Consider the following 21,681-nt stretch of genomic DNA (forward strand, 5'->3'; position numbering starts at 1 on the left):
CGGCGGTATACCTTGAAACTGCTTATCGTCCCATATAACAAATATATACAACTTTCCAATGCTTACTAATGTGAGTTTGGGAAAATAAAAGTAACTCTTAGAGTTCATCCACACACACACACAACATTAAGTACTTTGGTTGTCACATGCAAAACTTAGCAATGCATATAAGGCACATACTCCTATTTAATTAAACAATGTAATACGTAGTAGATTTACAAAACGTGTCCACTTCTGTAATTTTTCGAGCTGTTTTACTTAAAAAAACACTCCAGTATGAGTGACAGCAGAGGTCAAGGAGAGCTGTGACATCACTCACAATTTTAGGGGCCTGACTGACGTCATGGCCTTTCCCCTCGCTTTTTATCAGTTTATTTATCTCAAGGAGAGGATGAGAGAAAGATAGAGAGGCAGAGAGAAGAAGAGAGAGGTGTTTGTGATGAGAGAGGCTCGTCTTTATAAACACATCTTCACTGGCTTTCTTGCTCAATCCAAACACAGTCAGATCACCACACCCAAGCACTTCATCTCTATGGAGCTGTAACCAGCTGACCTTTTGCCCTCCATCACCACCTTTGCCAGTTCCTCTATAAGCTTGAACTTCCTGTTAATGGCAAGTTTTGCATAATGGCAAAAAAAAAAAATAATGACAAAGAAAACCAATGCAGCCCTGACTAAATGTTGCAAAACTATTTAAACGGAAACTGTGGTGCCTTGACCACCCTGTTCTGATGACACAAGAGTTGCAACTATGGCAGCTGAGAATGCCATACTTCACTCAAAAAGAACTTTTACTGCTTGTTTAAAGTACTTATTTAAAATGAGCTGAATGAACTAGGGTTGCACGATATATTGGCGGCCATATCGGCCAATAAATGCTATTTCTAATGTTGGTCCGATGTCAAAATTAGGCTGACATCTTTAAGCTTATAGATTTACGTAAAAGAATTGCCTGCCTCGTGTATACGAGGGTCAAACTTGTTCAGACTTGTCCAGTGCACTATAATGGAGCTAAACTGATATTGTTTATTCCTTCAAAGTCCGTAATTTATTTCTGTAGTATTGCTGTGCGTTAAGATCTCAGTAAGTAACCATGTTCCTTATTGTAGATATGTTTAATAGAGTGTCAGTGTGTATTTTGCTTTAAAATCGCCTTAAGAAAAATATTACATGTGTAAACATAACTGTCAACCACATTGTGTCTTTATATTATGCAATGTGTTTGTCAAAGTCATCTGGGCTCAATGCTCAGGTGTTGTATTAAAATTTGCATCCAAGGACAAATCTTACTCTGCTTTGTGTGTACCTGCATCATCCCACGCCTACAGTTAACATTTTAAACTCACAGCGGTTTAACATGAACCTTTCATCAATCCTTTTTCCCGCAATTGACAGCAAGAATGAACATAGAATCGTTGTCTGATTGACATGCAGCACCTACAAAAGAATCTAATCTGCTGCATTTTCTAAGGTAATACTATCTGTATTTAGCTTTTCGTATGTACGGTGGCTCTGAACTGTCAAAACGCCTATCAAAAGACTTTTTCGTTATTCATCTCATATTTCTATATATGTACATTACTGTAACACATTTTATTCAAGAACATTTGAGCTGGTTTGAGTTTAATATAAAATACATTTATTTAACTTAATTAAATCCCATTTTCTTATTTGACCTATTATTTTTATGCAAAAGTCAAGTGGCATGTTAATTTGCTATGCGAAGAAAAATAAATATATTTTTTTGGCATCCTGATTTATGATCAATCGTGAATATATCCATGTAATTACCTTGCAATTTTTAAATTATGACTTTCTTTCGCTTTCAGTAGTTTAGTCATGGTTACTTCATTGTTAAATGTTCGACCAATTTAAACTTGTAAAAAGGATTAAGTTGACTGAATCAATTTGTTTTGGGACAACATGAAGGAATTGTGTGGAACCCAGCATTTTTACAATGTTTGTGCTTTTTTGAAAAAATTTCAGAGCCTGATGAAATTGGTATAAATATGCATTTAATACAGACTTTACCTGGACAATTTGAGCAATTTGTCTCTTTAATCTCTTTAATATGGTTTATATAGTGTAAAAAAGTGTAACACTGGTTTCCACACAATCAATTTGTGTTGGGACAACTTAAGGAATTAAGTTACAGCAGCTTAATAGTTTTTAAAATTTTAAGTGGATTGAACATAAACAATTAAGTTGTCCCCAAAAAAAAAATGTTGTTTCAAGCCCTTTTTAAATAAGTATTTTGAACAAATAGCAAGCATCATATTTTGAGTGTGAATGCAAAATTGGATTTGCAAGCTGAGACTGCATATCTTGGACTTGCAATGTCAGACACAATGCACTCAACAGAGCTAGTGATGTCACTGTGAGGGGTATGGTTATTGATAGGGATAGGTGTGAGCATTAAAAGCATAGCATGCAGCTCAGCTTGCAACTACACCCAGTCTGCATCCAGATCCCTCTCGAATAGGCAGACATTTTTTGACACACCCACCAAACGAGAGAAAATGTATATCAAACCCTGTTCATGTCATTTAATTCGGACACTGTAGCAAAAATTTGTGCTGTGCCACAGGCCAAATATCTGCAGTGACAGAAAAGGCATTATCTGAACAGTGGTGTATGTTTGAGTCTGTTTGGTCAACCAGTGGCATGATCTTAACCGGCAGCTAGCTCTCTGCAACTCTCACATGGTCGCCCACTGAAGCTAAGCAGGGCTGCGCCTGGTCAGTACCTAGATGGAGACCACATGGGAAAACTTTATTACTCAGATCTCAAGAGGTGATCCAGCAATCTTATGCCACCACGCGTCTCCCATTCTGGTATCACAGGTTCGCCCCTGATCGGACTCGATGGGGTTACATGCACCTAAACTCTCTTTTGACAGGATAAGGTTGCACATTATCTCTATCTCTATTAACCCTATATCCCATATAGAGGATTTATTATTATTGTTGACTGCTATAAAGAATATAAACTACATAAAAGAGAGGAGGAAAACAATATAATAATAAACAATTAAAAAACACAATGCCAGGGGTAAGGATAAATAATAAATGGAATTAGGTTAGAGTGTTCAGGAATGATTTTACAGTATGGATGGGAAGTGTAATTTAAAATAATTAATGTAATTTACCAGTCAATTAGATGTTAGTCAGATTCATTAAACCTAACCAACCAAATCTGTTTGCGGATATGTATCTGAGCATTATTATTATCATGAAAGATTAAAATTTTTAATTACCTCTTAAAGATTGAAAAGAGGAGTCGATTCCTATTATGGAGTGGATTCTGAATTTTGGAATCGACTCTCAAATCTCAACACATTGGAATCGGGGAACAGATTATTTTTTGGAATCGACTCGAGTCTCAGCCCCAATAACAACTTTTGGCCAACCAGTGGCATGAGTTTGTGCTGGGTAAACAATGGCATTATTTGGGTCACTCCATGGTGCCATTTTGTGGTGGTAATATCTGTTTGATCAACCAATATTTCTATTCGGTAAAAGAAAATATGAAAAAGAAATTTCACACCACTCTATTTTTAACTATTTGAATTAGATAAGAATCGGTTTTCTATGCAAATGACTGAACTACACAATTAAACACAATATTGATTTCAAAACAATTTAGCAGTATGCGTCAATGGTCGTTTGTTTTAAATGGCAAGTATAGATGGTGTAAACACATGGAAGTTCCCAGATCTTTGTTTATGGCTGGGACAGAGTCTGCAGAGTCTGTTCACACACACACACACACACACACACACACACACACACACACACACACACACAGACACACACACACACACCCAAGTCTGCTCTTTTTTTATGACTCAGTGCTGAAACACCAGACACTCCAGTGTGCATAAATCTACTAACATTAAATCACTTGAAGAAAATAAACCAGTGCATAGAGCAGGTGTGTATGCATGTGTATGTGTGTGTGTGTGTGTGTGTGTGTGTGTGTGTGTGTGTGTGTGTGTGTGTGTGTGTATCTTTCTCTATGACTGTGGTTGAGTCCCTTTCATTTTATTTTCACCTTATCAGTCCTGCACTCTCTTTCTGCTCGCTGACTCAGATGGTTCCCTTTTCTACATTGCCAGATGTGATAAAGATGCAGAGATCTGAGTTCGCTCTTGCTCTTGAGTTTACAACACAGTTGGGAAGTTTTTCCATAAATTGCTTCTCTATTTACAAGCTCGCAGGAAACACCAGATTTTGGCTGATTTATACTGTATATGCTTGCAACGATATCAAGGAAAGGGTTTCATGTAGTAGGAAATACAAAAGAAGAAGAACATTGTGGTAATGTTGTTTCTCACTATTTGCCTTTTTGATGAGATAAAAGAAACCAACACTTTTTTATAAACATAGAAGTCTTGTGTGTCCAAGTTTGAGTCTGAGATTTTTTTTTCACATTAATACGTTTAACAAAATGATGTCATTTTATAGAAAACCAAATTTCATTATTTAAAAAAATGTAAATCTTTGGGCAGCACATATTACTTATGTGACCCTGGAGCACAAAAGTAATCAAGATGCATAGCATATGTATATTTGTAGAAATAGCCAATAATACATTGTTTTGGATTAAATAACATGCCAAAAATCATTGGAAAATTAAGTACAGATCATTTTTATGAACACATTTTGTAAATCTCTAACCATAAACATTTCTAAACTTAATTTCTTATTAGTACATTGTAAAATATATCTTTTAATTACCAGGTTCCGTATTTTTGGTTCACGTGGTGTTTTCTGTTTACTAACGATTGTGAATTGCATTATGAGAGTTTTATCTCTGCTCTGTTGACTTTTGATGTTGAATATTCAACACTGCATATTAACAAAGTGACTTTTATTTTATTTGTCAATAGTTTGAGACAAGATATTGTTTAAGAAATAATATATAGAGAGAATCAAGTCGTGAAATAACAAAAAAAAGTACTGGCAGTTTGTTACCAGGTTTTTATATCACAATTTGCAACACAAATACAGACAATATATGACTTAATCCTTACAAGCTTTTGGAGGAAATGTTACAAGTGTTTCTGGAACATTACAAGCTTTTGGAGGAAATGTTACAAGTGTTTCTGGAACATTACAAGCTTTTGGAGGAAATGTTATAAGTGTTTCGCGAAACATTACAAGCTTTAAGAAAATATCAAGCTCCCATATTGCAATTTAAAAGAATTATTAAAGTGAAGAAAAAAAAACACCAAATACAGAAAACTGTTTTTTTTTCAACAAATATTACTTGCAGTATAATTTATTCATTCATTCATTTTCTTGTCGATTAGTTTATTAATCCGGGGTTGCCACCGCGGAATGAACCGCCAACTTATCCAGCAAGTTTTTACACAGCGGATGCCCTTCCAGCCGCAACCCATCTCTGGGAAACAACCACAAACACATTCACACACACACTCACACACTACGGAAAATTTTGCCTACCCAATTCACCTGTACCGCATGTCTTTGGACTGTGGGGAAAACCGGAGGACTCGGAGGAAACCCACGCGAAGGCAGGGAGAACATGCAAACTCCACACAGAAACACCAACTGAGCCAAGGTTCGACAGCGACAGCACAACCTACTGCGCCACTGCCTCACCTTGCATTATAATATACATCGCAAATAATTTCATTTGGAAATAAACACTTAAGGGGGATGTTTTTTTTTTTACTTTTATTTTTTTAATTATAAAGTTTTTTTTTTTAAGGTTTGGCATTTTTGCCTTCATTATAATTGGACAGTAGATGGTTTATATAGTGAAGTTGTAGAGAGAGAGAGGGGGACAGAATTAAGAAAGGTTCAGGAATTAGTTGCTCTATATTTCAGCAGATAGGCCACCAGTCTATTGGCACAGACAAACGTTAAAAGTTTTTTGTTCAGTTTTTAGAAGATGTATAAAGATCTTATGATCTATTTTACACTTTATTACTATAAGCCTCATACTAAAGTGCCTTATAAAATACAGCAATGACTGTATTTCACTGTATGCTCTATGACTAATCCTGTTATAGTGTTCTGAGGAAGACCTGCTTACTGGAAGTGGTTTTATTCACATGACTTCATTTATTTACCTGAAAACCCTTGCGATAAAGCTGTAAAAACAAAGACAAAGAGTATTTTCATCTGTCAAGAAGAGAAAATCTGAGATGGCTGCTCCCCAACGTGTATCACTACCCAGAATGCATTACTGTAGCGCTGCAATCCCAGTGTTTGGTTCCTGTGATTCCTTCCCAATGTAAACACCGTGTGGAGGTCATGCTCCACCCCTCTTTGTTTACAAATCAGCCTCATTACCTCAGCAACACATCCAACAGCACAAACAATGTTTAATATGACATGGCGCTTCAGCGTCTGCCTTCAAACTCGACACGGAGGCGTCCAGATGCATTTGATTTCACTTTTACAAGGGTTCTAAAGGGTTCCAGAACTCTCCTGTCTCCTGAATCCTCCTGTCCAGTGCCCCTTATCTAACCCTAAACACTTTCCAACTAAGCCAACCTTTCCTCAACCTCCACAACCTTGAACATCTTCTCTACTAGTACAATATGCAAATGCTGCGTCATGCTGATATTAAGCCATTGGGCCATGTTTATGCCGTTTGGCAGAGGAGATAACAGCAATAGCGTTTCCTTTTTCTGACCTAAACAAGACTGATGGTTCTGGAATCGGTTCACTGTTTTTTGTTTTTTTTCTTCCTTTGCAAAAGATGAGCGGATAGGAGAACAGAAGATCGGAGAGGATCTTGGTGGTCGAGGCCTGGGCAGGGCTCGCAGAGGAGCAAGGGAGTGATGGAGAACGTGTTTACTCTGCCTGTTCTGTCTGTTTATGTATCTTCTATCTTAATGAACGGCGCATTATTTCTCTCAGGAAGAGAATTTCAATGATGCTAAGTTCTATTTTATAGTCTATAAACACACTTAAGTCTCTGAAGTTGCAGTCGGGCAGGGGGCGCGGCGGACGTCGCTTGTGGTCTGACACGGCTCTAACCTGCTTTAAATCTCAGGCTTTATAGTAAACAGCTCTGGACATCTCTGCAGGGCTTTCCACACACAATTTATTTTATTTACTTCAGTATATTTCTGCCAGAGAGGCCCTTGAGATTTCACAAAGCCTATCTGGTAACCAAGGAGGAACCAAACAACAGCACTGAATCACTCTGAAGCTATTGTGCTGTTTTGCTTGGGAAACGGCCAGTTTGGATGGAGAGCCAAGGGTCTTGGAGTGCAACAGAGTTCAACGAGCCCAAATTAGTAAAATCCGAATGACTGGGTAAACATGTATGAATGAGAAAAATTAGGGATGGATGAAAGTAAAAATCACCCTTACTCATAATATCACATCAGATAAATCAGCGCTATTTATCTGAAGCTGGTTCAGCGTGTAATCTAGGTGTCATGAGTTCATTCACTAAAAGCCTGAAAGATTCATTCAGACAGCTGAAAACTCTCAGTTATATCCTTTTCTTAGTCATGCCAGAGTGGCTACTTCAATTCTGCCTTTTACAGAAAATGCAAAAAGAAAACGCTAACAATGCATTCTGTCCAGATGTGTCCACTTCAGACAAAAGTGCCTGACCGCCTTAAACCTGGACCTGAGACAGGACAAAATAAACACAGCCATGGAAATCTGTGAATAATACTTTGGGAAAAAAGACACAATGTGACGCTGGATGATACTGTTAGGCTCACGGACAGATGGCCGATATATAACTGTTAAAGTGTCAAGTAATAATCATGGAGGTTCAACATGTTCAGAGTGATTCACAAAAATGGTCTTACTAAATGTTGTCTATTACTCAACATCAGTTATAAAACAAGCGTGTCAAACCTTTAAAACAAATATTATAAACCTATAATTTACTTCATGGTAATAAAGAGACTACACAATGGTCTCAAACTAATATTCAACTTCATACTCAACTGTCAAAACAACCAGCAAATTTGGCAGTGTTTGCAAAACCACCATTTTTAGTGTCTCCCTTATAACAAACGCAGCAGCTGTTTGGTCTTTCTAAAGTAATTATGAACATCTCAGTGTGATTGAGTTAATGCTTTATGATTATGAATATATTAAACAGGGTAACCAAAAAAAATATAAAACCTACCTGTGTCTTCTGATGCTGTTAATCTGATAGCAGGAGAAAGGAAGAGTGGACCTTTAGGATGAAGGGTGGCTTTGATACTGCCTAAAAAAAATGGACAAAAAAATTACCAAAATATGTTATGAACAAAAAAGTAAATACACAAGTTATATATATATATATATATATATATATATATATATATATATATATATATATATATATATATATATATATATATATATATATAATGGGACTAAGTCGAAAAAGAAAATGAATGAATGAAATTAAGCAATTTGAGCACAGTAAACCCAATAAATGAAGAGAACTCAAACCAGCTGTATTGGTACTAGTAAAAAGTAATCAATATGAGTACTGTGAACTTACTCCATTTAATTTGCAGTAATGAGGTGTTTAATTATCTCACTGCCTTCAACACTGAGTTCAAAACTCTTTTCAAATGTGTAGCATTAACTTGCCGTAAATTTTGAGTTAACTACACTCATTTCATTTGATAAAGTTTACTGTTGGGTTTTACAGTATATAAAGGTTCTGAATCAATTGAAGGTAAGGTTTGGGTGAACTTTCCCTTTAAATTTCATTGTTTATTTGCAGAATTGTGTTCTGGTGGAAATGCTTTTGTTTAAAAAAACTAATATTATCTGGAGCCAGTTGCATAAACATGTTTATATGCAACAAATTTAACTATGTTAAGACTCTTTTTGTACAACCTCGACCAACTAGCAGTTATCTAGTGAAAGGTAATCAGCCTTGGACTAAACATTTTTTGTTAAAAAAAATTACAGTTATAGTTTTGAAACAAATAAATAACTTTGCAACCGGCTTATGGTAGGTAATGCAGTAAGACATTTTAAGAAGTATATTTTATACAATATGAACACTAGGGTATGTTTTAAAATCAAAAATTATGTTTTGGAATATATATTATTAAAAATGCTCTACTCTTATTGCTAAAATAAGCATTTATTTAATCCAAAAACTCCTACTAAGTGCCAGTTTTTATGCTTTAAACAACAAATACATAACAAAAGAAGAAACATTATAAGGCAAAGGTGAAAAAAGGCTAAGTAATAAAACTAATACAAAAAAAAACAGAAATAAATAAGTAAACCAATAACTATATTAATACAGGAATAAACTTTACATTAATCAAACATTTCGAAAAAACATTCACGAATGCACAGTTTTAAAGAACTATGCACAGCTAGAGTTTTAAAGCCAATGATAAACTTCTGGTGAAAGCTTAATGCGACTTAATTTCACAAGGTTGTTTTACAGCATCAATGCTGTAATATAATTACAATACATTCAGTTAAGACTTAAGCATTCATTTAGTTGTTCAAATTGTCCATCATTAGCAACAGACTATTGCAAAAATTCCATTGAAAATACTGGGGGAAAATAGAATTCATATTTTAAAGACATGGCGGGGGGAATTAAATTTAATGCAGTGCTTCTTGTCCGATCTGAGACCCACTTCGTATATCTAACAGGCAGTGAAGATCGCTGACTTTTAAAGAAATTAGATCTTAAACGTGACAATTTTGTAATGGAGAGACAGTTCGCCGGAAGCCTTTAGGCTGCCTGACTGAAAATTAAAAGTCCATGTGCATATAGCCCATTGCTTTTAATAGTACTATGTGTTATAGTACAGAAGTTATTTTTCACCTCCTTAGATAACATTGTCTTTTGTAAGAAATGTTACACTTGTAAATAATAAACTTAAAAAAATAAATAGATTAATAACAAAACTAGTGGCGTATAAAAACGTAAATGATCGACTTCATTAAACTTTGCCTATTAAACTAAGCCCACCATTAAACTTTGCCGCTATTTTCCTCCCAACCGCATCGAGGCGCTTATGTGCGTTTGACCGGACAGTTTCTCATCTCGCGCAGGAACCGAGGCATCCTTGACAACAATCGCCGGTGGTCTGTTGTTGGCGTCTTAACGCTTTTGTTTACTTTCCTTGATCTTCACAACGTTCATTTTATTCGGATATGTGTATTTGTTAATCTTAAATCCCTTATTTTAACAACTCCTTACCACATCACATAATAAAATTACCTGGAACGGACTATTTGACGCCTCATATCAGTCAAGTGAGTGAAAGTTTTATTAGCTCAGTGTGTTTGCTAACCAATTAGTTGTTAACTAAAACTCTAGATCTGTTGTTAAACCGAATACATCCTCGTAAATAGACGTTGATAAACAGCGCGGCTCGTTTATTTGCTGTTTGTCTGAAATCACTTGCATTACGTTTGATGTTATTGTTTCCTGCTTAAGATTTTTTTCTGTTCACGTTACTTAATATAAGCGTGTTTATTAGATTAATAAACGATGCTGAAATCGTGCATTTGACGATGCAATGTAGCGGAATTTGTAAGGAATTGGTGCTAAGGTAGCACGTCTTGCAGGCCGTTTCTGTCACTTGAGCTGTTCAAACTGTGCAAGTGTTTATAGAAACCTTAGTTTGCACCCAAAATTAATTAAAGAGCTACAATAATTGCAGCTTTTGCACTATTCAAGCAGAGCATGTACATGTAAATAGTAGTTGTAACTTATTCATAGTATCTTGCTGTGCATTTATTACAGGGGTCATTCCCCATGCAAAAGCGGAGGTTAAATGCCTTTGTTTGTAGCACAAAAGTCACAGTTAATGAATCACTAGAACTATTGCGGAAAAACATCATATAATTCAACTAATCATTTTCTCACCATGAAAATAGCCATGGCACCTGGCACAAAACACAAACAGACACCAACTATTGTGGGTTTTAAATCTAGAAACTATTGTCATCTTAAACATCTTTTCTAATGTCATCTAATGTTTGTGTATTTGCAGGTTGTGTTTGTTACTTGACATGCATCTGTAAAGGGGTTGACAAGTTAAGCAAAACATCTAGAGCGGCTCCATGGAACCCAGTAACGATGTTGCGCTTGATATCATCGTTACTAATGTCGTATCAGTATTCAGAACCAGGTGCCATCTAAACCTGCGCACCATCGGCCTGGAAGGGACAAATGTCATCTACAAGCCTGAAGTGGGAGTAAGTAAGCGCTTTGGAGATGAGTTGTTTTAGTCTGGATTCATGTACAATTATCATGGAGAGATTAATAACTGCATTAAAAAGTCATCTGTACCCTATTACCAAATTTGAGAGATAATATTCTGACAGTATGATAACCTTGGATATAAATTTTATGGTGTTGGGATTACTACTTTGTAATATATTTTTTTTAATGCCTTGGTAAAAAAAAAATTATGTAAATATTAGGTAAAGTTGGTTTTATATTCGCACATTCGTTCAGTGACAGCTTTATACATTGTTTACCATGGTACTTTAAGTATTCAGACTGAAATCACATGCAAGTATGACTTTAAAACAACATTAGCACTATTAAATTGACTGTAAACAATAGCCCCTTTCACACAGTGATACCGGTAAATATCTGGAAAATTTCCGGAAAGACTTTACCGGTATATACAAAAAAGCGCTGTTCACACAGGCGAGGACGTTACGGAAATTTTCCGGAAAAGAGCATTCACACATCCATTCCAAAATACCGGTAAATTCTGACATCATTCACCACAAATGAGCTTCAAACGGCTGCGCTAGTATTTGTAAACATTTGACTAAATTACAAACTCTGTGGATGATCAATATTGTGAACAACTTTCGCAGGATCACTTTCGCATATCGAGATGTTCATAATATGTGCGTGTGCAGGTGCTCACAGGCTGTTTCACAGGCACACGCAAAGCTTGAAGGTAAACAAACAACAGCTTATCATAAGCATCTCATCGATGATTATTTACACAGTTGGCATTAAGAAGAACATATAAACGTGATCTGACTAACTTCTAGCAGCTAAATGTGACTGGAAAAATATTCAAAGGCTTTTATTCTCACAAATCGCGCGGACGTAAATGAGTCTGACTATTGTGATTGGCTAAAGCAGACGTCTCCCGTCAGCACGTTCTAGACGTGCGCGCGCTTATTACGGCAATCTTCCTTCTGCATTCACACAGCGCAGCATTCCGGCAAATTGCCGGTAATGTTACAACTTCTCTTTCCGGAAAATAGCCAGAACGAATTTAACGGTATTTTCAAACAGGACCTGTTCACACATACAACCTTTCCGGAAAATTGCCGGCAATTTTCCGGAAAGGTCTGTATGTGTGAAAGGGGCTAATGTTGTACTTTGATGGTTGTTGGCTGCTAATATGATTTCACTATTAATAATTTTTAATGAATACTTTTCTAACCAACTTTACCTCAATGTAAAAAACTACTTTGTTGCATAACCACTGCATTGTTCAGGTTCATAGCATGCTTGGATGTAGGTGCATTAGCAATTTATATGTATATATTTTTCAAATGTTTGCTGAATGGACCCTTTTAGACTGTTATGACACGTTTAACGGTCATCAGCATATAAAATCCTCTAAAGTTTTTAATATTTAGAATTTTTTAAATGAACATTTATATGTATTTCTGTATGCAGTATGTAATCTTTGTCAAATTACAGGAATCAAACTAGATAAATGGATAAAATGTCTTTTACAACACCTGAAATAATAATAAAAACGTACATATACAACGTAAAGAGTATAACAGCAAATTTTACTATTACAAACCACGGTATACCTTGAAACCAGTTATCCTCTCATCTAAATGGACCTCAAAAACCTGGTCTGTGTAATTTTTTATTCAAATAAACCGAACAAGCATTTTCCTTTAAGTTTTTTTTTAAGTCATTTTCCCCTAACTAGCAATGCTAAAAAAATGTGAAATTAAAAAAGGAAACACTGGTAGGATTTTCAGTATTTATTTATTTTTTTTGGATAAAGATTTTAATAACTATTGTTTAATTTAAGTAACAGCTTTTTGCATGCATATGGTTTCAGTTAATACTAATGTTTTGTAAATTTTCTACTTGTGCTCAGTGAATAAGACGATGATGTTTTAAATTGGCAAAGTTCAAAAACACATGCATTATGACATACTGGCCAGTTTACAGCTCAAATCATTCATTTTGTCCATTTAATATTCAACGGGCCAACATTATTATCTGGCAAACTTTTTGTATGTTTAATCTAACTTTGGCACATTTGTAATTATTTTGCCTAGAAAAAAAAGGTAAGCTTATGAAACAGACATTATACAACTTTAATCCATTAAATAGTAACTATGAGTTTGTTGTATCAGCCTTTTTTCGGTCTATAGCCATTGGTGTTAAATTAAAGTAACAGCTGCTAATTATTAATAAATAATAAATCATATGTTTGAATTAATTTTTATTTAAATATCTGACTGTAAAAGTCAGAATTGAATGGATAAGCTTGATGGATACAACTGACAGAAGTAGTGTAAGAATTGAGAAACTGAATTTTGAGATGATTAGCTTGACATCCCACCATGGTGTTTAAAGGTTAAAAATTATGTAATTTTTTAAAAATAAGCAACTTATGTAAGTTTTGTCTTACATAAATTTTGTGACTAATAGTTTACTACAAAATCATGTACACGTGCATGCATGTAAAAAAAAATGTACACTTGTAAACAATTGATGGAATCAGTGTTGTTTTTACCCTCTGCTCGACAACATCAGTATCAGCAGTATTAATCAGTTCATGGCCAATCATTAATGCCTGTTGTTGCTTCTGTCCTGTTTTTCCCCCAGAAAGTTCTGATGAAGCTGCGGAAACCACGTATCACTGCCTCTATATGGTCATCAGGGAAAATTATTTGCACTGGAGCAACAAGGTCTCACTAAACTCTCCCACAACAATCAGCCCAAAATTAGTTTATTGTATTTAAAATAGTCAATTAATAGTCTACACCATTATCGTCTCAGTGTAAAGTACAGTTATAAAAAGTTCAGTTATAGGCATGCATAGAAATTGACAACTAAAACAACAGTCTACAAGGCTGCATGTGTAAATGGGCATTCTTTTGACAAAGTTGGCATCTACACTGTCTATACATAAAAAATACAAAGAAAATAAATTCAATTTGTAATGCTTTGTTGTCATAAATATTGTAGAGCTGAATGATATTGCAAAAAATTACATTGCAGTATTTTTGCTTTTTTGCCATATATACTGTGATATGAAATCTTTCAAAAGATTGCTTGAATAACTTGATTCATTATCTTAGAATGGTTGCAGTGATTTTGTGGTATAGTGAATCTGCATAACATATAATAAACTAGATAAATTGGGAAATCTGAACACTTTACAGTCTGTACTATACAAATGAAATGCAATTTATCTTAGGTAAAGCTAAAAAGGCTCTTGTTTCTGGCCCCTGAATTCTTTAAATTACTTGTCTACATAGTAACAGAAGAAAATGTGTAAACTTTGCAGTTAATCTACAAATTACATGCATTAAATTGCGGATGTGCACATTGCCTTGCCAAAGCTAAAATTATACATTGTGCAGATAGATCCTATATTTTTGGTTTAAGGGAAATCTCATGCAAGTGTATTTTTCTTTAGTGAGGAAGAAGCCAAACTAGGTGCTCGACGGTTGGCCCGCTGTCTACAGAAGATGGGATTTAAGGTGTCAAAAACTACCAGATAATTTCATAAACTGCATTGTAGAGCTTCTAAATGACATGCAAATGGTGTTTTCCCATTTGCAGGTGAGGTTCTCGGATTTTAAGGTTGTCAATGTGCTGGCAGTGTGCTCCATGCCTTTTCAGATCCGTCTCATTGAGTTCACTAAGAACAACCGGCCCATTGCCAGGTAAGTCATTATATTTTCTTTCACAACTACATCTTACATTTTCTGCCTACCATGCTTTTTAATAATTAGATTACTAATAGTTAGATGCAACATTTTGTGACCATTAAAATTTGGTGTGAAAATTGGTTCATATTAAAAATATATAGCATTTAACAGAACTCTGACGTATATTAAGTTAAGTGATGTTGATATCGGAGACCTTCCTCGCAATGAAATTCAGTCACAAGTGGTCACAGGAGACACATTTGAAATGCATGTTAATACCAGCTGTGAACAGTAATGTGTCTCGCATGGCCACTTATGATTGGATTGTAAGAGATGAACTGTAACCACCAGCTCCTCAGGAACCATAAGAGGCTAAAAAAAGGGGAACAGTGCTCTCTAGTGGTGAAATGGCTTGTGTGGCATTAAGCAATCTTGCAACATGTTCTTCTATAGCGGACAAACATGATGTTTGTGTTGTGTATTTTTAGCTACGAGCCCGAGCTTCATCCTGCTGCGTCATACAGAATCAAAAACCTCAGGAGTACAGTGCAGGTGTTTTCCACAGGCAATATCACTGTTACAGGTAAAACACTCGCTGTCATTTCCAGCTATCATAATCAGGGTTTGTAAGGCTCATACAGATTACTGCATTAGCCACATACTTTAAAGAATTATTCCTTGATTCGCTGCATTACATTCAAGGCAACCCACAGAAATCGAGTAGCTCTGGAGTACTGAGGAAAAGTCACTTGTAATTGTTTCCAAGTGTTTTATATGTACATTAAACATTTGCATATCTATATATGAAGACTACAGATGCAAAAGTGCCATCTGGAATTTTCTTCTACAATAAACATTTTTTTCAGCGTCTAATGTTTATGTTCAGTTATTCCATGTTAAAAGCAATGAAAATAACCTATTCTTTGCCATAAAAGTGAAATCACTGAATCAAGACATAGGAACCCGAGAGGCTAAATTTAGAAGAAATTTCACATGGCATTTAGAGGTTTTTGCATCTGAACCCTTCGTCTCTTTAGCTCATCCTGAAAGAGTAATTTTTTTTAAATTGGCTTTTTAAAATTATTTTTATTTAGATTATTTTGTGTTAAGTTATTATATATTTTAGAGTTTGTTCTATTTTTGTCTGCATGAAAACATTTATACACCAATGTATGGGTTACATTTTTGTCTACAATTGAATCATGCAAAATTGATTTTACATACATAGACCGCAGATTGTTAAATGCATATTTGAATAATGAATGTGATATATGGGCGAAAGGGTTTTATCATCATTTGAATTTCTATATCTATATCCACTAATACAGTATATTGTTTAAGCATCGATATCGCAATGTATGCATCCGAAATAGTCACATCGCAAGATATGCAATGATAAGGTTGAATTATAGTTAACCAGGAGGCACAGAATTGTATTTATTCACTGTATGGATACTAAATATATACTATTTATGCAAAATTCTCACTTAGTTCTTCTTGTTTCTTGTCCAAATATCTATATTTAAAAAGCAATAACAATATTATTTTTCCTACCCCACTGGCAGATCATTTTACTTAATTTTAACTTATATATTCTGTTGAAAACAAAACAATATTTTTACTTGATCTAATAACTATCAGATATTTGGACTAGAAACATGATGAACCAAAGGGAAAAAAACATGTTTTGCACTGTGATTATTAAATTTCTTTGCCTAAATACTGTTAGGCTGCCCAGAAGACTGTCAAATAGAGCTATTCAAACTATTTTGTGAAACTGGATTCATGTTGCAATATTGAAGACAAATTAAATATCAGATTTTTCCAATATTGTGCAGCCCGAATTTGAATGGATATATTTATGATTAAATTATTATAAAAACTATGCAACATATATTTTTTGTAGTGAATAATTTTGTACTTATTAAAATATCTAAAATAAGTAATCATATTAAATTATTAAACAAATAACTCATTGAAAAACTATTTTAAAGTAAGGGTATTATATATAAAATAAATGAATAATTAGTATTTTTAACCTCATGTGATCCCTAAATAGATGCTTTTAAGTAAATAAATTATTATTGTTAAATATGCATTACTTTTTTTTTATTGTATATCAACATTATTAGACTAAACAACATTTTAATGGGTGTCTAAAGTAAATCATAGTAAAACCATATAATATTTCTTATACTTTGCTCAGGGATACAAATTATTTAACAGAACATATTCTATTATTTTCTACTTTTTTCTTATAAAAAAGTCAATATAATTAGTTTTGTTTCCAAAAGTTTATTTTTACTTTTTTATTAGAAAAAAAGTGACTGTTGGTTTTAGCAGTGTGTGTTTTAATTTTAATTGTTCAGCATTAATGTTAAATAAATAATCATAGATAGTAGATAGTGTGTGTTTCCTTCAATTGTTTTAAATCAAGTAATGCACCTTTCATTCAGAAATCTCTCACTTGTAACGTGAGCATATTTACTGTACAAAACTTGTCCGTGAACTATAAGGGCAAAAATAAATAAATAAAATAATTGTCCTTAATCGTAATAGAGTTAATATTTTAAGTTAATCGAGATTTAGATTTTAGGCCAAATCACCCAGCCCTATTATTTAATATTGTATAAATAAAAAAAGCATTGCTTCATATTAACCAATACAGTATAATTGTTTATATTTTAGAATTAACTTAATATATTAAAAACAATCACTGGAACACCTGTTTTTGCTCTCTGATGTTTTCTGCATTGTCTTCTGTCCATCGAGTGACAATATTTACATTAACAAATCAAATTCATTTACAGATCCATTTCATTTAACCATTTAGTTTCAGTTGGCTTTTTTTGTAGCTGAACAATAAATCAAACAAACAAAAAACAGCTTATGTTATTGTAGAAATGTTGATCTCTTCTCAGACCGGATGGTGGGACAAATCAAAGGATGCCATGTGCCAACTTTGGCCTGTGAAACTTGGGCATTTCTGTTCTAGCGTAAAAAGTTAAAGCTCTGTTTAAAACTTTTATAGCTTCAATGGTTACCTCGCTGTCTTTGAAATGGAATGAAAAATGCATGTGGTTTATTATTGTATTTAATTATTATTGCTACATATAAGAACTTTATCAAACAGTAAAATGTTGACAAATATATGTTCCGATTTTGACCGACTGTTATTCAGAGCTTGTTTTATTGTGTAACAAAGAAAAGCTTAACTCAAATTGAATCTTATTATTAATGAGCCCCTTTTCCTCTCTCTAGGACCAAATGTACAGAGTGTGGCGTCTGCCGTGGAGGAGATTTATCCTCTGCTGTTTGAGTGTCGGAAAACACTGTCATAAACCACACGCACACACGTAGGCACCGGTTTGAAATGAAAAGCACCTTATCATTGAATGTTTTAAGGCTTGTAACTGTTGTACTGTATGTGTCTCCAAGGCAGCTTTTTTGCCATTTCACGTCCAAGCGGGTCTGGGTCGTGTGTTTTCAGAGTCATGCCTTTGAACGTTGACTTTGGTGTTTTCGGACCCCACGACGATTAATGACGACCTCTTAAAGCTCAGAAGAGGACCATTAGTGCATTGACATTGTGTTGCTGACATTGTGTAGTTTATAAACACTTGAATTAACTGTATTATAATGCATGGACACCAAAGTAAAAACTGGCAAGCAGTGACATTTTAAGAATCGCATTTTAATGAAACGTCTTGGAAGTTTTAGGTATGTTAATTCTAGTGACGTCTTTACGGCTCATTTAACGATACTATAAATCAGAAGCGAGAGGTTAAAGGGCAAACAAACACTTCACATTTCAACAGCAGGTGATGCATTTCTGGTTTACGCTGTGGACTGGAACACTCTGGATTGTGGAGGAGTCTTTGGTCCATATGTTTATGTAATATGTGAAAACTTTTGTATTTTATAATAAACAAATAAAATAACCTCTATATTAAGTCATAATTGTCACTTATTTTTGAGCGTCTTTGAAATATACCAACATCCATTTGTAGGTCCCGGGGGTAAACTTGACAAATAAGCAAGGTAAGCAGCCCTGGAGAATTAGGAGGCCAATGCCAAGAAACCAATATTAATCATATAGCTCTTTGATAAATTTTCTGTCATATGTTGTAAAATCTGTCTGATTTTAATGTTATTACTTCTTTTCGAAACCAGGGGCCCCCATTGTGGAACGTTCCTTTGTACTGCACATGCACATTAAAATCGAATCACAAATATGGCTTATTAACTTGCATAGTTTGTGAATTTAATGTATTGAATAGGCATAGTTCACCAAAAAATTATATTTCCTCACCCTCAAGTGGTTCCAAACCTTTGAGTTTTCTTTAGTTTTTACTTTTGAATACAAAAAAAAATATTTTGAAAAATTGTAAAAACCTGTAACCATTGTCTTTCATAGTAGGGAAAACAAATACAGGGTTTCTGCAGGTTTTATCCAGTCAAATTTAAGACCATTAAAAACAAAATTTTAGACTTGTACAAGTTTTTTTCCCCCTTCAGTTTATTACTGGACTTATCATGAGGAATCATGTCATTATTTTTTGTTTTCCTTTTTAATGGGGAATTTGCTGTAAAAATGTCTAATAGCTGTTGTGAATTGTATTCATTCATTCATTTTCTTGTCAGCTTTGTCCCTTTATGAATCCGGGGTCACCACAGCGGAATGAACCGCCTACTTATTCAGCAAGTTTTTACGCAGCAGATGCCCTTCCAGCCGCAATCCATCTCTGGGAAACATCCACACACACACTTTCACACTCATACACTACAGACAATTTAGCCTACCCAAGAACCAGCGACCTTCTTGCAGTGAGGCGACAGCACTACCTACTGTGCTACTGCTTCGCCTGTGAATTGTATCGCCTTGCAATTAAAAAAACAAAAACTTAAATATAAAAATAAGATTTTATTGAGATGGATTGTAAGTGATTGGATGGATATCACCCAATTAAGACATGCTTAAAATGATTTAAGACCTACAACACAATATTTAAGTGAATTTAAGACATGACTTTTTAAGACCCGGCGAACACATTGAAATGCTATGGAAGTCAATGGTTTTAGGTTTGCAACATTTATCTAAATAGTTTCTGTTCAACAGAAGAAACTCAAACAGGCTTGTGACAATGTAATAAGGATGAGTAATGACATTTTCAGTTTTAATTGATAATATCTTTAAATGTTTTCTTTATGAACTGTTATCAAATAGGTTTGGAACGCTTGACGGTTTATAAATTGAAAAATCTGGGCACAAGTAACGTTATTCCGTGGTTTGCACTCGTTTTGCAACATTTATCACATTTTTACTGCTGTTTTTTCAACAACGCCACAAATGAGCGTGGGCCTGATGAGTCCGTGACGCCTCCATTGAAACGAATTGCTTTAAACGCGATTACAAGCTAAGGAAAACAAAGTGGTTTTGATTTATAGGAGCTTCAGGTTTATTTTTTTTGTGAACACTATTTCGAAACTTATACAAATACCAAATTGACGCGTTTTTGCGGCGCGATATCATAGCCTAGCGCAAACTAGCTGCCACAAACACCACAGAAGTACGTTAAACAGATATCTCCCCTTATCAATACAAATAGTTACCAAAAACATAATAAAAAAAGAACCATGTGGAGTTTTTAAGATGAAGAGTAACTTACTGAAATGTTTCGTTTTTCATGTAACGTTAAACATCAAATAGCCGTTTTCAGACACCAAAAGACGTTGAATCAGCTTGTTGTGATCGATGTCACATGATGCTGTCCACCTGAATGGTAATAAAGTATTTAAAAAGCCGCTCACACAGTACAAAATTTACACGATTTACTTAATTTTTTAAGTTCACTTTAACTCAAGTTATATTCAGTTCCACTGACTTAACTTTAAAAAGCTACTTATTAAATGAAGATACTTATTAAACTTGATTTAATAAATAATAGTATTTTGTCATGACTTATAGATAATTTGATTTTATAGAGAAAATCTTTTTTTTTTTACTTTTTTAATTACAACGTTGACCATATAAACCTTATTTATGGACACATTTCTATGGAATCACAGGTTTGGAACAAGTAAAGGGCGAGTAAACGCTGACAGAATGTTCAGTTTGCTTTAACATTAGAAATTGTATTGCATTGTAGAGTGTGATTCATAAATTGGGTCATCACTGATTTACTGGCTTGTAGAGAACCCTGTATAAGTTGAAAATGATAAAACTGATAACATTTCAAATACACATTAAAACAGTTACAAATTAAAATGATATCTTATATATCATATTAATACAACTACCTTAAAATCCATAATCAAGTATTTAATCAGCAATAAAACAGTAATCCCTTGGCAACCACCTTCAAATTAAATTAATTTGAGAGTAACACAAACCCATTCAAATGAGACATAATTGTTTGTGTGTGTGGGTTGGTTTTAGTGGTTTGTGAGGACACAAGATTGTGCAATGGCGTGGCCTCTGTATTACAATGTACAATGGTTTATGAGGACATGCATTGTGTCCTCGTAATGCAAAACTGTTAAAAATCATACTTGATGAGGTTTTCGCATTCATAATTTGAGGGTTGGATTTAGGTGTACTGTAAGTCCAAATAGTGTTTTTACAGTATAAAATACATTATGACTATGAAAAGTCCACATAAATCATCAAAACCAGTGTTCACTTCATGACAAGTTCCTTTGAAATCTGTTCCAGCGATCCACATATTTGTGTGTAATAGTGTGTGTGTATTGGGTTTAGTGGGTTGTGAGGACACAAATTTGTCAATGACATGGGTACGGCCTCTGTATA

General features: G+C 34.4%; 3 protein-coding genes across 6 annotated transcripts in view; 1 reads left to right on the forward strand and 2 right to left on the reverse strand.

The window, feature by feature from the left end:
- Positions 1 to 20,640, reverse strand: part of eya4 (EYA transcriptional coactivator and phosphatase 4) — a 167,659-nt gene extending 147,019 nt beyond the window's left edge. For both annotated transcript variants that reach the window (XM_073938403.1, XM_073938387.1), the window contains exons 1-2: positions 20,540 to 20,640; positions 8,134 to 8,214 (exon numbers count right to left, since the gene is read on the reverse strand). The gene's annotated coding sequence lies outside the window, so the exon portion shown is untranslated. The remainder of the gene's footprint in view (positions 1 to 8,133; positions 8,215 to 20,539) is intronic.
- tcf21 (transcription factor 21) overlaps positions 1 to 20,640 on the reverse strand; it is a 52,917-nt gene extending 32,277 nt beyond the window's left edge. For both annotated transcript variants that reach the window (XM_073938475.1, XM_073938474.1), the window contains exons 1-2: positions 20,540 to 20,640; positions 8,134 to 8,214 (exon numbers count right to left, since the gene is read on the reverse strand). The gene's annotated coding sequence lies outside the window, so the exon portion shown is untranslated. The remainder of the gene's footprint in view (positions 1 to 8,133; positions 8,215 to 20,539) is intronic.
- tbpl1 (TBP-like 1) lies at positions 10,045 to 18,823 on the forward strand. 2 transcript variants are annotated; one of them, XM_005162305.4, is made up of 8 exons: positions 10,045 to 10,232; positions 10,976 to 11,180; positions 13,819 to 13,901; positions 14,636 to 14,699; positions 14,782 to 14,885; positions 15,359 to 15,453; positions 18,132 to 18,226; positions 18,309 to 18,823. In XM_005162305.4, exons 2-7 carry the CDS (start codon positions 11,046 to 11,048, stop codon positions 18,209 to 18,211), a joined length of 561 nt encoding a protein of 186 aa, XP_005162362.1. In that variant the 5' UTR covers positions 10,045 to 10,232; positions 10,976 to 11,045; the 3' UTR covers positions 18,212 to 18,226; positions 18,309 to 18,823.
- Positions 20,641 to 21,681: the final 1,041 nt, after the last annotated feature.

Source organism: Danio rerio, chromosome 23 (genome assembly GCF_049306965.1).
Source record: "Danio rerio strain Tuebingen ecotype United States chromosome 23, GRCz12tu, whole genome shotgun sequence".
Taxonomy (NCBI): Eukaryota; Metazoa; Chordata; class Actinopteri; order Cypriniformes; family Danionidae; genus Danio; species Danio rerio.

What these genes read in the sequence shown, in the direction of transcription:
- tbpl1 (XM_005162305.4), top strand. Translation starts at nt 11,046, where the DNA reads ATGGAACCCAGTAACGATGTTGCGCTTGATATCATCGTTACTAATGTC. An exon ending in AACAACCGGCCCATTGCCAG is followed by an intron (nt 14,886 to 15,358) that starts GTAAGTCATTAT and finishes GTGTATTTTTAG; the next exon opens with CTACGAGCCCGAGCTTCATC. An exon ending in AGGCAATATCACTGTTACAG is followed by an intron (nt 15,454 to 18,131) that starts GTAAAACACTCG and finishes TCCTCTCTCTAG; the next exon opens with GACCAAATGTACAGAGTGTG.